The 15,137-nt window shown below is 36.8% G+C and overlaps 1 protein-coding gene across 1 annotated transcript; it reads left to right on the forward strand.

The window, feature by feature from the left end:
• The first annotated feature begins 760 nt into the window (after positions 1-760).
• On the forward strand, positions 761-14,300 carry LOC127947297 (testin). The gene is made up of 8 exons (XM_052544304.1): positions 761-801; positions 975-1,234; positions 4,177-4,262; positions 5,848-6,370; positions 6,925-7,329; positions 11,598-11,813; positions 12,101-12,259; positions 13,696-14,300. The coding sequence occupies exons 2-8, from the start codon at positions 1,208-1,210 to the stop codon at positions 13,888-13,890; spliced, it is 1,611 nt and encodes a 536-aa protein (XP_052400264.1). The 5' UTR covers positions 761-801; positions 975-1,207; the 3' UTR covers positions 13,891-14,300.
• Positions 14,301-15,137: the final 837 nt, after the last annotated feature.

Consider the following 15,137-nt stretch of genomic DNA (forward strand, 5'->3'; position numbering starts at 1 on the left):
AGTCAAGCAATGACATTCAGGCACAAACTTGTTATAATCAAGTCAATTTTATTTTCACATCACCACAGCACATTGTGAAATTCTTAATATCATACATTATTATACAGGTGAAGGCAACCAATGGTAATCATTCACTTTTGCTGTTTTCTCATCTGAAAGACCTTATAATAAATCATAATCTGGCTTTTGGTTCTCACAACTTTATGTAACCCTGCCATTGAGCCTGATGGATGAGCACAATGCATCTGTTGCTTCATCTTCTTTTTTAGGGATTATGTTGCAATTTAGTCCATAGGCTTTTTGTAAAAAAAAAAATATATATATGATGTTGTTGCTTATAGTGGTTGAACTAAAGGCTGTTGCTTCATGTTGTAGATGAAACAGAGCTAAATAAAGGATTGGCTGTTTTATTATTTGAGTGAGTGAGGAATAATACATACAAGATAAGATAAGAAACACACCCAGTTTTCTGATGATATTCAGACATCAGTGACATTTTAACTAGTGACAGCTTTGTTAGTCATCATACCAATGAAGAAGTGGCCAAGCTGTTTGTGCTTCATGTCCACACCAACTCAACAAAATGAGTGAAGCAAGCATTTCAAGCAGGCTTATGAAGAAAAATTTGTAAAAAATTTTAATAAACCTCTAAAATAGATATAGAAATCAGAATATAGGATGTCAGAATTTGAAGTATTACATCACCACACCCTTTTTCAAAACCAACACAAACACTGAATAAGCCACAGCTTCCTGTATGAGGGCAGCGCACCAGAGTACAACGGTTTCCTGCTCTGACCTGTTAGGATATGTATATATTTTTTTTTATGTCGAACAAGAAAAAGCATGTTAAACAAATGAATATATACTTAATGTTATCTTCATTATCTTTTTAATATTAGAGATCATTAATCAGTATTTTAATCCACGTTACAGTAACCAATGTACCATAACAGTATTCTGCTGTTCTATAGTGGGCGTTTCGGTTTGGAACAGAGACTCTGATTGGTAGTTCACATCTACATCTCTGCTCCTATTGGATGACCAGCGTACATTGGCAATGAGCGGAAGTCTTTCAGTGTGAGCGAGTGTGAGCCAGAGGGACAGAAAGAGGACTGGCCCGTTCAACAGAAGTGCCCCCTCAGGAAAAGTTGTCTGTGGGAATAGAGTCAGCGCTGGTTATCACCTCTAAACAAGCACGACAAGAATGGAGATCGAGAAAGAAGTTAAAAAGGTACGCTTACTGAACTGGTGCATGCTCCAGAAGTTTAGTTGCAGAAACATTCGGCAACGCCCTTAAAGGTAAAGCCACTGCCATTGTTAGACATGGCGAAACATTTTCATCACAACTGTCACATTCGAGGCCGGTCATTAAAAAACTTGGTTACATTTAGTTAGAAATAGGAAGTGGTCCTTGATAGGAAGTAAAACATGGAAGGAAGATCCTGGATGTCCTTTGTTTGATAGAAACATGAATTGAATTCCTTGGCTTAATAGAGCCTCTAGATGTTCTTTTTCCAAACCGTAGACAAGCTGGAAGTTGTTATGAATATTGTTTCATTCCATAGATTCATTCATTTGTCTTATACGGTTGTCACTGCAACCATTGGGTTTCTTTCATCACTTATTGCAGCAATTCAAACACAAGCCAAGTTGTAATGGTACATTTGAAGTTTAGTTGTGGTAAAATATGTTTTGACATACAGTAATGTTACATGTACGGGACAAAAAAGAAGTGGGTTTTTGCAAGAGGTGATGTGAATATGTGAAGTTCCTCTACTTGACAGCTTATATTTTTAATTCAAAACTAAATTAAAAATTAATCATCATTTACATGTCACGCCAAAGTCACAAATATATATTTTGAAGAAGTTCAAGACAAAGGATGATGACTGAAGTTGTCAAGCGTCTTACCATGCAAACTTACCATAAAAGAAGTTAATATGGCTTGTGCACTTTGTGTGATGTATGGAATGAATTAAATTTAAGCCTTTTTTTTTTACCTAAAATCTAGAAAACGAGATTTATCTGTACAGTGAATTCATAAACCATTCTAAATGATTCTTTCACAAATCTGACTCGATCTAGTTATACCAGTTAGCATCTTACTATAGTTTTGATGAATTAATAACAAAGTATTTCAGCCTATTTCTCATGCAACGCTACTGTATGGCAGAAGATTTCACTTATATTGTACTATAATGTACTAGATCGTGATCGGAACACCCCTATCTTAAAGACTACATTTAATGGAGTTTTTACAGTGCTTTTGTATCCTTTTTGAACCTAGAAAGTTGCAACCATCATTCAGATTCATTGCATGGAAAAAGCAGCCAACAAAAACATCCCAAAAGAAAAAAAGAAAAATCTTCCCTTTAAAAGAAATAAATATATTATATTGTATATGACATTTCCACACTTGCATGTAATTGCAACAACAACAAAAAAAGTGTAGTAATATTTGTGACCTGTGGCTGAGTGGTAGAGCAAAGGTCATGGGTTCAATTCCCAGGGAACGAATACTCATAAAAAATAAAATAAATTATGTATCACCTGAATGCTCTGTAAGTCGCTTTGTACAAAAGTGTCTGATAAATGTAAATATACTTCAAGAGTTTGTCAAGGGAATGATCAATAAATACTAAGTTTGTAATGTCTGATCACATCTTTAAAATATGCAAAAAAAATTTCATTCACTAAATATTTGTGAATGCTGTATAATTTTCACTCTTTATTGCACACTATGTTTTCAGTAGCTAGAGAAGGTACTGTATAAATATTACAGGTTTATGGACCGGAATACCACAGTGAACCTCATCGTCTTGTAGTTAAACTAACTTTTCAGATCTGGATTTTTTAAGCAGAAAAATGTTCTTCTTTAACACCGGAGATGTGCTACACCCTCCAGGCATTCTCCGTCTTGATAAGTACTTGACCTTATAAGGAATTCTTCCAGCTGAGGAGGTTTACTGTTGAGAACTGCTGAGACAGGATTGAGCTTTATAAAATAAATATTAGAATTTCTAGAGAAGGAGACTGATGTCAGATGTTTCATAAATTTATATTGCACTTGAATTGTCTTGTAGAAATAGAAGGGTATTTTGAGAGCCATTCTTCTCCTTCTTTTAATTATGGAAATTATTGTCCTGCTTCAAAAAGACCATTTTTAAAGGCCCGTGGTTTTTGTATTAAATAGTACCTTCTATAAAGTTTTAAGAAGCGCTTGATCATGTAACAAAAGAGAATTCTTTAAAAAAAGAAAAGAAAACTTTCTTATGACATCAGCCTCTTAATGAATCTTGTCTGCTTGTCTTATGAAAAACAGACTCCAGAGAAATGCAACTTCACCTATGTTGGGTTTCACGAAGTTCGTGAACATGATTCATGATGGTGTCTTTGTTTTTTTAATATATATATATATATATCTATCGATTATTAGTAACCCAATATATTTTTATTTTGTTAACTAAAAATGCAAATCCCTCGTGAGATCTACTAGACAAATAAATAAATAATAATAAAAAAAAACACATTTGGTATATATAGCTATGCTACTTTCACAACCCTTCTGCCCAGTTTGGCAGAGTTTATTTGTTTATATATTTAAGCAGTTTATTTAGATTTAATATTTTATTTAATATTTATTGCTAAAAAATTCTATATTTGTTTAAGTCTTATATGATCACCCAAGACGGAACAAACATACAGTAAAACAGTAATATTGTGAAATATTACAAATAATAATTAAAAAAAAATTAAATGATGGCAAAGCTACATTTTCAGCATCATTACTCCAGTCTTCAGTGTCTCACGATTCTTAAGAAATCATTCTAATATGACGATTTTTGTTGTGATGCTTAGTAGTTAGTGGCATTTATTTGATAAATACTGAATAAAATTATTACTTTAGAAAAAAAAAAAATTATATATATATATATATATATATATATATATATATATATATATATATATATATATATATATATATATATAATTTTTTTTTTTTTTTTTTTTTTTTTTTTTGTGGAAAGGGCCATAGGGGGTCACCATTTAATTAAAATACAATCAATTCAAATGCTTTTTTAAAATTTCTGATGATTTGACCAACTCTTGTCTTTGATATGTGTTTGTGACTTAGGAAGCAGGATTTGCTCATGTGCCCTATTCTTTTACCAGATAACCCTGGGCCATGAAATTGGAGCCGGAGCTGCCTGTCTGAAATGCAAGGACAAGTGTGAAGGCTTTGAGCTTCATTTCTGGCGGTTTGTGCTTGCTTCCTTCCTACATATGTGTTAACGTTCATGCATGTGGTTTATTCATTACGAAAAATGTCTAATCATGTTGCGCCATCATTGATTTGACTTCTCTGTTTTTATTCGTCTTGACAAGCTCACCAACATGCAATACCATATATCTAGCAAAAAATTGTCTCACCAAAAGAGCTCTGGCCTTTAGCTGCACTCTGTTGGTTTTCCTGAAGTGAGAACTGTGCCAGAGCTCTATCACTGCAGCCGTGGTGTGTGCCATTCCCAATCACTCTCGTGGGGTTCCAGGAATTCTTTGAATGAAAAGACGTCAGTGTGGATAGATACAGGTCACTGGATGCAGAGCCAGAGACTTCATCTTTGTTTTTGATCCAGGAAAGGGCGACTAGCCATCCAGTGTCTGAACAGAATGAGTGAGATTGAAATGAGTGGGGTTTCAATGGAGACTTGTTTACTTCATCGAATTAAAATGCATCTCACAATTTTGAGTTATAATTGTCATATATAACTCACAATTGTGAGGGGAAAAAAGTCAGACTTGTAAGACAAACTCGTAGTTGTAAGGGGGAAAAAAGCAAGAATTATGAAATAAAATGTTGCAGTTTTCTTTATTTATTTATGTTTAATCTGTGGAATCTGTGTTCAATTGTGTGAAAAAAAAAAGAAGAAGTTCATATTTGCAAGATAAACTGAGCATTTTCTTTTCTTCCCTAATAATGTTAGTCAGATTTCTTGAACCAAAAAGTCATAATTTAGTTTTTATTACCTTTTTCTCCTCTCTTACTGACTATGCATTCACAATGCAAGCAACAAAGTATTACTGAAGCATTCATTTTTCATTTCAAATTATCAGCGGGGTCTACCTTTTATTTGTTTTGGGGGTTTTCATGACATGTCCCATATAGACCTTGAAGTCTTTTATCTTATCTCAAACTTTTTACAGCTCTCATTGAATGCAACCCAATGTGGTTTTAGTTTTGTTTTTTGTTTTTTATGTTCTAGAAATGCACATAAAGAATCATGGCGAAAGTATGTCAGTATTTAGCCCACAGTTGTGCTTTTCCAAGTAATTGCAGAATGTCTGTGCATGTCTTAACTTGACATGTGCACAGCAATCCAAACTAATGTTGTCATGAGACTCTAACCTTAACAAAACAGCCATAACTCATCCTACAGTCAAGATATGCTCCTCTCATTCACTGATAATCAATTGAGCTTTTAAAGGACAATTAATAAGTTAACAACCAAACCAAGCAAAAAAAGCTTTTCATACACTATCGTTCAAAAGTTTGGACTCCCTCATGCTGCATTTATTTGATCAGAAAGACAGTAAAAACAGTAACGGATTATGTCAAATGTTGAAAACATCTGTGCTGCTTAATACACTATTTTTACAGAAACATTTTTTAGGATTGTTGATGAATTTAAAGTTTAGTAGAACAGTGTTTATGTTGAAATAGAAATGCTTTCTAACAATATTAATCTGTAGTCATTTAGTCTTATTCAAGTTATTAAATTAAAATGTGACACTGGTAGTGTATGGTTTAAAGTGTTTCATTTCCTTTGTCATCCCTTTTAACAGAAAGATTTGTCGAAACTGCAAGTGTGGTGTTGAAGACCATGACGTGCAGCTCGAGTCTGAGGAGAATAAGAAGGTGGGGAAGCTTTTTGAGGACACCAAGTACACAGGCCTCATTGCCAAGCTGAAGAGAGATGGCATCCCGTCTTATAAAGGCAACCAAGTCACCATCTGCCTCCCGGAAGCCACCATCAGCACTGCTACTCCTGTTCCTGCTGCTTCCTTTATCTCCACCCCCAGTGCTCATTCTGGTCCTTCCCAGCCTGCTGGTGCCACTGCTGCCCCGGGGGCTGCAGTTCACTCCCCTTCTGCTGCGCCTGCAACAAGCCGTACTGCTGCCCCAGGATCAGGCCGTACAGCTGCATCAGCGCCAGGCCATAGTGTGGTTTCATCTGCAGCCATCCCAGCCAAAGTCCCTGTTGCTGCCACTACGGTTGTCCCAACCCCCACCCCATTGCCTGCCAAAACAGATGTGGTGAAGTCTGTTACCTATGAATGGGCTCCACCTGGGGTCAACCAAAGCTTGGTATGTTCTATTATATATAATTGTATTTTTAAATTATTATTTAAGTGAGTTTTTTTTCTGAATTTATGGTGAATTTATGGTTATGAGGGTGAAGTTTTTAAATGTACTGTATTATACTTGGATCCACTAGGGGTCACTACTCTCCACTTAATGTTTTCAGAATAAAAAATGCACAAGGTTTTTTTTTTTTTATTTGCCTACATTGTTTTTCCTGTTAACGTTGTGTTACAAAAAATATTTAATTAATTGTTATACAATTTTAAATAGTTTCTGTAAAATATACTGTGCATATATATATATATGCACAGTAAACTTTACCAATTTAATTTAAAATGTAACATTTAAAGAATATTTTTTGTGTATATATATGTATGTTTCTGTGTGTATGCATATCTGCGTGAAAGAAATATGAAATATGAAAGTATGTCATTTTCTCTCCATTTCAGTATGACTTTGTAATTTATATTTTACTGTTCAGTTTCACTCAAATATACATCACATTACAGAAGTTAAATTTCATATTTACCAGAAAAACGTGATTTCTATGCTCTCAGGCTCTGCGATACATGGAGCTTCTGCCTCCGGAGCGGCGGCCCATTGCTGGTACGGCAGGAGCAGATTACCGTAAGAAACAGATGGCTAAACAGCTTCCTGACCATGACCAAGACCCTGAGCGCTGCCACGAACTCTCGCCCGGTGAGGTTAAGCAGATGCAGCAGTATGTCCGCAAGTACAAGGACGAGGCGCTGGGCATGGGTGACATCACCCTGCCAGAAGAGATGGGACAACAGGCAGGTAGGGCTGGAGAAAGTGGTCCACGAGGCCTCGGGGCAGGAGGGAAGCCTGGTGCTGGAACAACGGGGACGCCAGGAGACAAAGGTGATGCTGTTGCTACAATGGGAAAAGTTGGCACCCCAGGGGCTGCTGGGATTTCACCTGCTGGACCTGTTGGTAACTTCGTAAGTATGCCATTCCTATATACCTGTTTTGTTGAATGCCATTTTATTTAAGGAATGTAGAAATACTATTAAGTGATGATAAATAGAATAAAAAAATAAAAATGTGGGCTGGTAAGTTGTGAATTGACAAGATTGTCATGGATTCATTTTACTACTAAATACAAATAGCTTTTGTAACCTTTCAATTTCATTATCCCTTTTATATCAAAATGACTCTCAATCTAATTAAAAGACATTTAAATGTCACCATCTATTCATTAAAAATCTCCTTTGGAGCTGTTGAGCTGCAATATTTATCTCCACCACATGTGCTCTACAGGAGCGTTCTCCAGCGCTTATCTCCGGATTCACTTGATTAACATAAGAGCAGTTCAGATTCTGCCAAGCCTGTGTTAGTCAGGCAGCTGGAATGAACGTTATGTTCTTCCAGAGATCTTCATAAATTACCACACTTAGTCCCTGTGGTTATGTTCAAGCTCGGGTGGATTTCTCCAAAATCTATTGTAAGCATCTGAAACCTCATGATGGAAACACATGTATGCCATCAGCCTAATGTTTTTGCCTTTTTTAAACGAGATAGTTTACCCAAAAATGGTCATTGTGTCATTGTTTGCTCACCCTCATGTTGTTCCAAACCTGTCCAACCTTTTTCACTGGAACACAAAAGGAAAACTGAAACAATCTTTACCAGCTCTTTTTCTTAGAACAGCATGTCATTGCAATCACATTAGTCAAACTCCGTAAAGCACCCTAAATGTAATCCATACAATTAATTTACTATAAAAATTCCAAGTCTTCTTAATTCAAAAAACAACTTTTGGATGAAAAAAAATGAAATTGTTGTTATTTAATGAAAATCTGTCCCACTGCTACATTTTTCCATTCATATATACCAAAAACAAGTGATTGCATATGAAGTCATAAATAGGAGAAATAGTCTTAATTATAAGCCCTTTCACACATACAGACGTTTCCGGAAAATTACTGGTAAATTTCCATAAAGAGTTCATGTGTGAACAGGATCTTTTAAAAAATACCGGTAAATTCGTTCAGGAAATTTAACGGTATGAGAAGTTGTAACATTACCAGTAAATTCGGAATTCTGCTGTGTGTGAACGCAGAATGAAAATTACCGGTAGGAGCACGTAAGAGTTCAGAACGCGGTGACGTAAGACGTCTTCCAATCATCAAGCATTCACCCAATGTTTAAGAAAATAAAATAAATGTCATCCATCCAACTGAAGCGACAGTGAAATTAAGGCGCTTCCTATTATCCGGTAGGATGAAGTAGCCTAATTTGTCGTCATCTGAGAGAAACTGTTAGTGATGCAGTAACATATGATAAAATAACTGTTAACTGTCGCCGACAAAGTCAGGTCATCAATAAACTGAAAACATTGTGTCTTAATATCTAAAAAATAAACGACCATCACAAACGAAGTAGTATTGGGAGTATTTCTTGTTCCCATTATGACTTTTGTCCGTCTATTTGGGGGTTCTGCTACTCCACAAATCTTGTAGGCCTAGCTCTACGTGGATCTCAACCCGCGGCACGGCATGAAATCACACGCTGCCCACCATGCCGAACACAATAAATAATAAAAACAATAACTTTAAGTTTTACAACTTAATTTTACAACTTAATTTTAATTTTAGTTTTTACATAGGGAAAAACAGATAGGGCACAAACGAGAAGTCGGAGCAGTGAAGAAGAGTGCTTGACATTCGGCTTCAACTTTCGGTTTGCCCCGCAACTCACTTGAGGATGTTCAGCACGTCTTTTTTTCTAATTCTCCCAAAACAGCTCATACTACTGTTTGGAGCAGTTTTTGATCGTTAAACAGGCATATAGGCTAAGTTTTTTTTTTAAGCGGCCAGCACAGAGAGAGAGTACATAGCCTATGTTTAGCCTTCTCAAATCATCACGAATTGTCTAAAATAAAATCTACAGATATAAAACAGTTCAAGCATAACGATGTTTTAACGTTGAACCCAGATGCGCGCTATATGTATATTTTGTGCGGAGAACGCAAGATAAAGCACGCTTTTTTGGGACATAGGTGCCAGCGCGATCATGAGATAACAAAGAAATATAAAATAAAGAAATATAAAATAAAGAAAACAAACATGCTTTCTTCCGTCTCATCTTGAACAGGAGAGCTTACAAAATACCGAAACACAGCGAATACATGCCTCACAGACATGATAAATATATATATAGAAAGCTTTTAATTACTAGCCTACTTAACGAAATAATAAAAACAAACAACAAAAAATCTAAATACAATCATAATCCGTTTAGGAGGCGCATCTAATGAGGAGTCAGGCAACTTCATCCTTGGGGCACAGACTCAGAAAACACTAGTCTATTAGTAAATAATTCAAATATATTTTTACTATTTCCCTCTGTCACATTCATGGTAATTTTTCCGGTGCTTTGGGACATATTTTGAACTCAATTTATACGCACAACATGTTTATCTGCGCTGATAGACTATTTGATATGAATTTGGATCAGGCTACATTTGTGAATGCACCTTTTCTGCAAAGTGCGTCTTACATACTGCAATTTACAATCGCAACTTCATTGTGCTATTAATCCTTTCAATCCGATTTTCACTAAATTGGTCAGCTCCAGACAGCATCGGGTGTTTTATTAATGGGGAGTATACTAATTATTCAAAACAGTCATCTATTACGATGTCTCTGTAACAAAAGCAGTTACATGAATAATAAATTTAAAAAAAAAAATTAAACCATAAACAGAAATACTGAACACGTATTACCCTCCGTGTTTAAAAATACAAGCGCAGCTGTTTAGAGATTAATTACGTCACAGAATTTACCGGTATTTTGGAATGGATGTGTGAATGGTGCTTTTCTGGAAAAAAGACGGAATGTCGTTGACTGTGTGAACAGCGCATTTTTGAATTTACCTGTAAAGTCGTTCTGGTAATTTTACGGAACTTTACTGGTATTACTGTGTGAAAGAGGCTTATGTGAAATAATCTCATTGTGACATACTGTATAAAGTTTAAAATACGAGAAATCAGTTATATGTGAAATAGTGGCATTATAGCATGTAAAGACGTAAATATGACAAAAATCGAATTGTAGAAAATGTGATAATTACGAGATATAAAGTCATAATGTGAGAAATAAAGATATAAAAATGAGAGATAACATGATAAATATGACAAGTCGTTATTCAAAAGTCGAGTTGAGATATAAAGTCATAGATGCCAGAAATAATGTCATAGTTATGAGATATAATAACATTATAAATTACATTTATGCATTTACCAGACGAAAATCGACTTAGTGCATTCAGGCTAACATTTTTACCTAACATGTGTTCTCTGGGAATTGAACCCACAACCTTGCGCTGCTAACGCAATGCTCTACCACTTGAGCTACGGGAACTATGTGAGAACTATGAGAGATAGGTGTATTGTGAAGGGGGTCGCACACCGGACGAGAAGCGCAGCGCCGCGTCGCGTCGCGCCACGTCTTTAAAATTCGAACACATTATTCTCTATGGGTGTACACACACCGGCGGCGCCATTCGGCGTCTGTCCGCGGCGCCCAGCTACGACTCAGAACGCTGTTCAAATTTCTGCCGCGCCACAGAGCGCCATCCGCATAGTTTTATATTAAAAAACCCAGATGTTATAAACTGGAACTGAAATTAAAGTACAGCTCACTTGTTTCATTCAAATAAAACATTACAAAGTGTTTGGTTACGTTTTCAGCAGCACAGTTGCCTAGACAACAGATACAACAAAACAATAACAGACTTATTATAATAACACAGATTCTTTTCATTAATTAACGTTAAAAACTCAGCTTTTATCAATTAAAATCATATATTTAAAATAATAGATGAAGTTAAAACTCTCCCATCTTGCTGCGAAATTGAGCTCACGCATATAGAATGTGCGCGTCCGGTGTGCGATACCTCGAGTTGTCCTACATGTGGCGCGACGCGACGCGGCGCGTCTCGTCCGGTGTGCGACCGCCTTGAGATATGAAATCAGAATTAGAGGCAAGAAATAGTTACAATGTGTGATATGAAGACATTTTGGGTGTATTCCTTAAACTTTGTACACTATTTCCTATTCATGTTTGCTGAGTCTTACTCCACCTGGGCTGATGAATTATTGAAGTGAACCGTCTCTGGTTTTGTTCATTAAAACCAACCTGCCCCCACAGTGTTTTTCATTGCTGTTTCTGCCAAGCTGAACTCCTCACCACATCTCTGCCTACAGTCATGTCACCGCTGCCAGCTGCCCATGAAGCAGGGAGCGCCGGCGGTGTACGCCGAACGGGCAGGCTACGATAAACTCTGGCACCCGGGGTGCTTTGTGTGCTATACCTGCACCGAGCTCCTGGTGGACATGATCTATTTCTGGAAGAAGGGTCAGCTGTACTGCGGCCGCCATTATGGAGACAGTGAAAAGCCTCGATGTGGAGGTTGCGACGAGGTGAGTGGAAACAAATGAGTTAGTGTCATAAATTTGCTTAGTGATCTAGAAATAGTGCAGGGACTAAATCATACCTTGTTTCAAAAACCTAGAAACTTTGATTATTTCCAGGTTTAAATGAATTTGAATGTCATCTCAGATGTTAAAATCTCAAGCAATCTTAGTAAAATAATGAATGCTTTTTTGTCGAATGTTGTTAAATTGCTTTTAACACACCATAAGATTTAAAGCACAATACTGATGGGGAAGTGTGTGTGTGTGTGTGTGTGTTTGTGTGTGGTCTCCAGCTCATCTTCAGTAATGAGTACACTCAGGCTGAGGGCCAAAATTGGCACCTGAAGCACTTCTGCTGTTATGACTGTGACTGTGTGCTGGCTGGAGAGACGTATGTCATGGAGAATGAGAAGCCTGTTTGCAAACCCTGCTACATGAAGATCCACGCTGTGGTAAAGAGGAGAAACTCCTTCCTTTGCTTCCTCTCTCTGCTCTATCCAATACAAAGATGACCGTGACTGTGAGATTTATTTAGGCCAGGGCCATCAACTGAAGGATTTTTTAGCGTCTTATTTTTCATTTTGTGTTTAGTTTTGTTAATAAGCCATATCGGGAGAAATAAAAGTATACAAATGTGATATTTAATGTAAGGTAAACATTGCATCAAGATCTACTCATAAATACAAGAAATAAAATGTGAGAAATAAAGTTGTGAGAGCATAAATACAGTAAGTGAGAAATAAGGTCATAAATACAAGAAACATGTTTTGTTGTATTGTGAGAAATAATATTATAGAAATTAAACCTATAATGTCAAGAAAATTCAGTATGCAAAAGTTGCATTGTGATTCAGAATTATTAGAATTAAAGTTTAAATTACACAAACATACACATGCATGTAAAAAGATATAAAGAAAAAATTTGAAAAATAAAGTTATATGTAGGAAATAATCATGGGATATAAAATTTAGCAAGTAACATGCATTATGAGATGGGGTCAGTATGCAAAAGTTGCATTGTGATATAAAATTCATAATTATGATAAAGTCAACATTATGAGATTATAAAGTCATTGTGGGAAATACAGTTATAGATATCAGGAATACAATTTTAATATTCAGATACAAGAGGTACAGTCGTAATTATGCAAAGTAGTCTTAAGATATAAAGTCATAAATACAAGAAATATACTTGCTTTTTTACTACTTTCAAGAGTATCTTTCTATATTTTAGATATTTATTTGAATATCCTTCATTGAAATTAATATAGAACTATTGTAACCATGTTTTTTTTATATGCATGCACATTTAGATTTTCATCCTGCTGTTTACTCACACATTTTGCTTGCAAATGTTGTACATTTCTTGTAATTCCCGAGCAAATTAAGGCATTTTAGGATTACTATTATCAGCACCTGCAACATGATGCCATACATTGCGACACATTTCATAACCATTTAATGGTTCCCGGGCACTTCAGACAACTGAAACATTCAGCAACCCATCATGCTGTCCGAGTATCTTTCATGTCACGCCTAAATGGAAGTGAATTCCTGCTAAGCCTGGGCTATTAAAGCTAACAGGTTCAGCATGTGTTCGTCAGCAGGTGAAGGAGATTTAGGAAGTGCCGGTGACATGATAATCAGAGGACAGGGAGGGAGGAGTCACCACCGATCTCTCTCAATGCCTGCCTGTCCTGTGACGCACAGCTCTTATGACTCATCTGTCAGCCATTCAAATAGAGCAGATACACTTTATATTAATATGATATCAAGAATAATTATTGACATGCAATGGGTATATTGTGCCTGTCACAAGTGTTATTTCAAACAAACAGATGTTTTCTACTACTTCCTGGGAATTGATCTGTATTCCTCTGTGTTCACAGTGTTGTGTGGCCTGTCAGAACCCCATCGAGCCTGAAGCTCAGCGTGTGTCGTACGGGGAGCACCACTGGCACGCCGAACCCCAGTGCTTCCAGTGCTCCTGCTGCTCCAAGTGCCTCGTGGGCCAGCGCTTCATGGCCATGCAGGGCATGCTGCTGTGCTCCATGGAGTGCAAGAAGAAGATCATGGCCTCCTGAAGGAATATCTAGGATCCATTTTTTTAGGAAAATGCCTAGAGCACCGCAAGCCTATTTCTCCCTATTGCATTTCACAAATATATACTGCCATCATTTTGAGTAAATAATGTATTTGTATGACCAAACATAATTTTCATGTTATTCCAAGTCCTTGTTTTTGTATGAGTTTGGGGAAATAATAAGCAATACAGAGGAGCAGCAAAAGTAATCAGTGTTGTCAGTGTGACTGTCTTTAATATTAATGATTTAGTATTAATAAACAGAAGCAATGATGGCTTTTGTTCTTCGGCTACTGAAAAATCGATATTACTCTCATATTTTGCATCTCTTTCTTATGTCTAAAATTGCACTTTATTTTTTTCCCATAGCTTTCACTTTGTAATCCAATAAATGTTTTGCAGTAATATGAATGGATGTTTTCACCCATGTTTCCACTTCAACTATGTATCCAAATATTCATTGTTGTTGTGACGTACAAGTTCGGGATCTCAAGGGAGAGGTGTTTCGTTCGTGTTAATGTCTTGTCTGTTTCACATAATTGAAAAATTCCAATCCAGGCCAGCACTTTTAGGGAAATGTCAGCTCTCCGCGTGTTGTCTTACACTTAGCTGTGGAAACTGGGCACAATTCAAGGAAGCCCGGTTCTATTGTCTCTAATGGTGGCGAATGCAAGACCGTGCCGTCATTTCCTCCCATCGTAACTGTCTGCAGTCACACGAGGGGCTCGGCTGGTTCACCTCCCCTCACCTCACACAACACTAGCCTGGATTTTTCCAGGAGGAGGAATTTTATCCTTCAATGTCAGGAATTTATTTACATGTTGCTTTCCCTGCCAAACACAAAGCACACTTACTTATGCGCTTGCCTCCATTGCACTTGTTTTCCCCATTATCACTAACAGTGTGAGAGAGATGATCTGTTGATATGTAGCTCCCTGGGGCGAACAAACCCAGATGCAAAGTGTTGCTGCTGTTTAGCGAAACTAGCACAGGCCCCAAACATGAAGAGTCAAGACAGGCCAGGGAAATGATCCAAATCCCCTGGAGGACCCCTACTGGTGACAGCAAAAATGTGACAAACAGGATCCTGGAAGTATACTCGTTACTCACAAAACTGCTGGGATTGTTCAGTACAGACGCTTGAAAAATAACAGTGTTGAAAAATAGGATGTCAGGGATCTCTGTATTTATTCGGGCTAACTGACTTTTCGGCCTTCGTTTTGAAGTGTTTGTTTTGCCAGACCCTCT

Source organism: Carassius gibelio, chromosome A25 (assembly GCF_023724105.1).
Source record: "Carassius gibelio isolate Cgi1373 ecotype wild population from Czech Republic chromosome A25, carGib1.2-hapl.c, whole genome shotgun sequence".
NCBI classification, from domain to species: domain Eukaryota; kingdom Metazoa; phylum Chordata; class Actinopteri; order Cypriniformes; family Cyprinidae; genus Carassius; species Carassius gibelio.

Bases quoted from the DNA above. Each gene is read 5' to 3' on its own strand.
- LOC127947297 (XM_052544304.1), top strand. From the start codon at position 1,208: ATGGAGATCGAGAAAGAAGTTAAAAAG. The intron at 7,330-11,597 runs GTAAGTATGCCA...CTCTGCCTACAG, and splicing joins CTGGACCTGTTGGTAACTTC to TCATGTCACCGCTGCCAGCT. The intron at 11,814-12,100 runs GTGAGTGGAAAC...TGTGGTCTCCAG, and splicing joins GATGTGGAGGTTGCGACGAG to CTCATCTTCAGTAATGAGTA.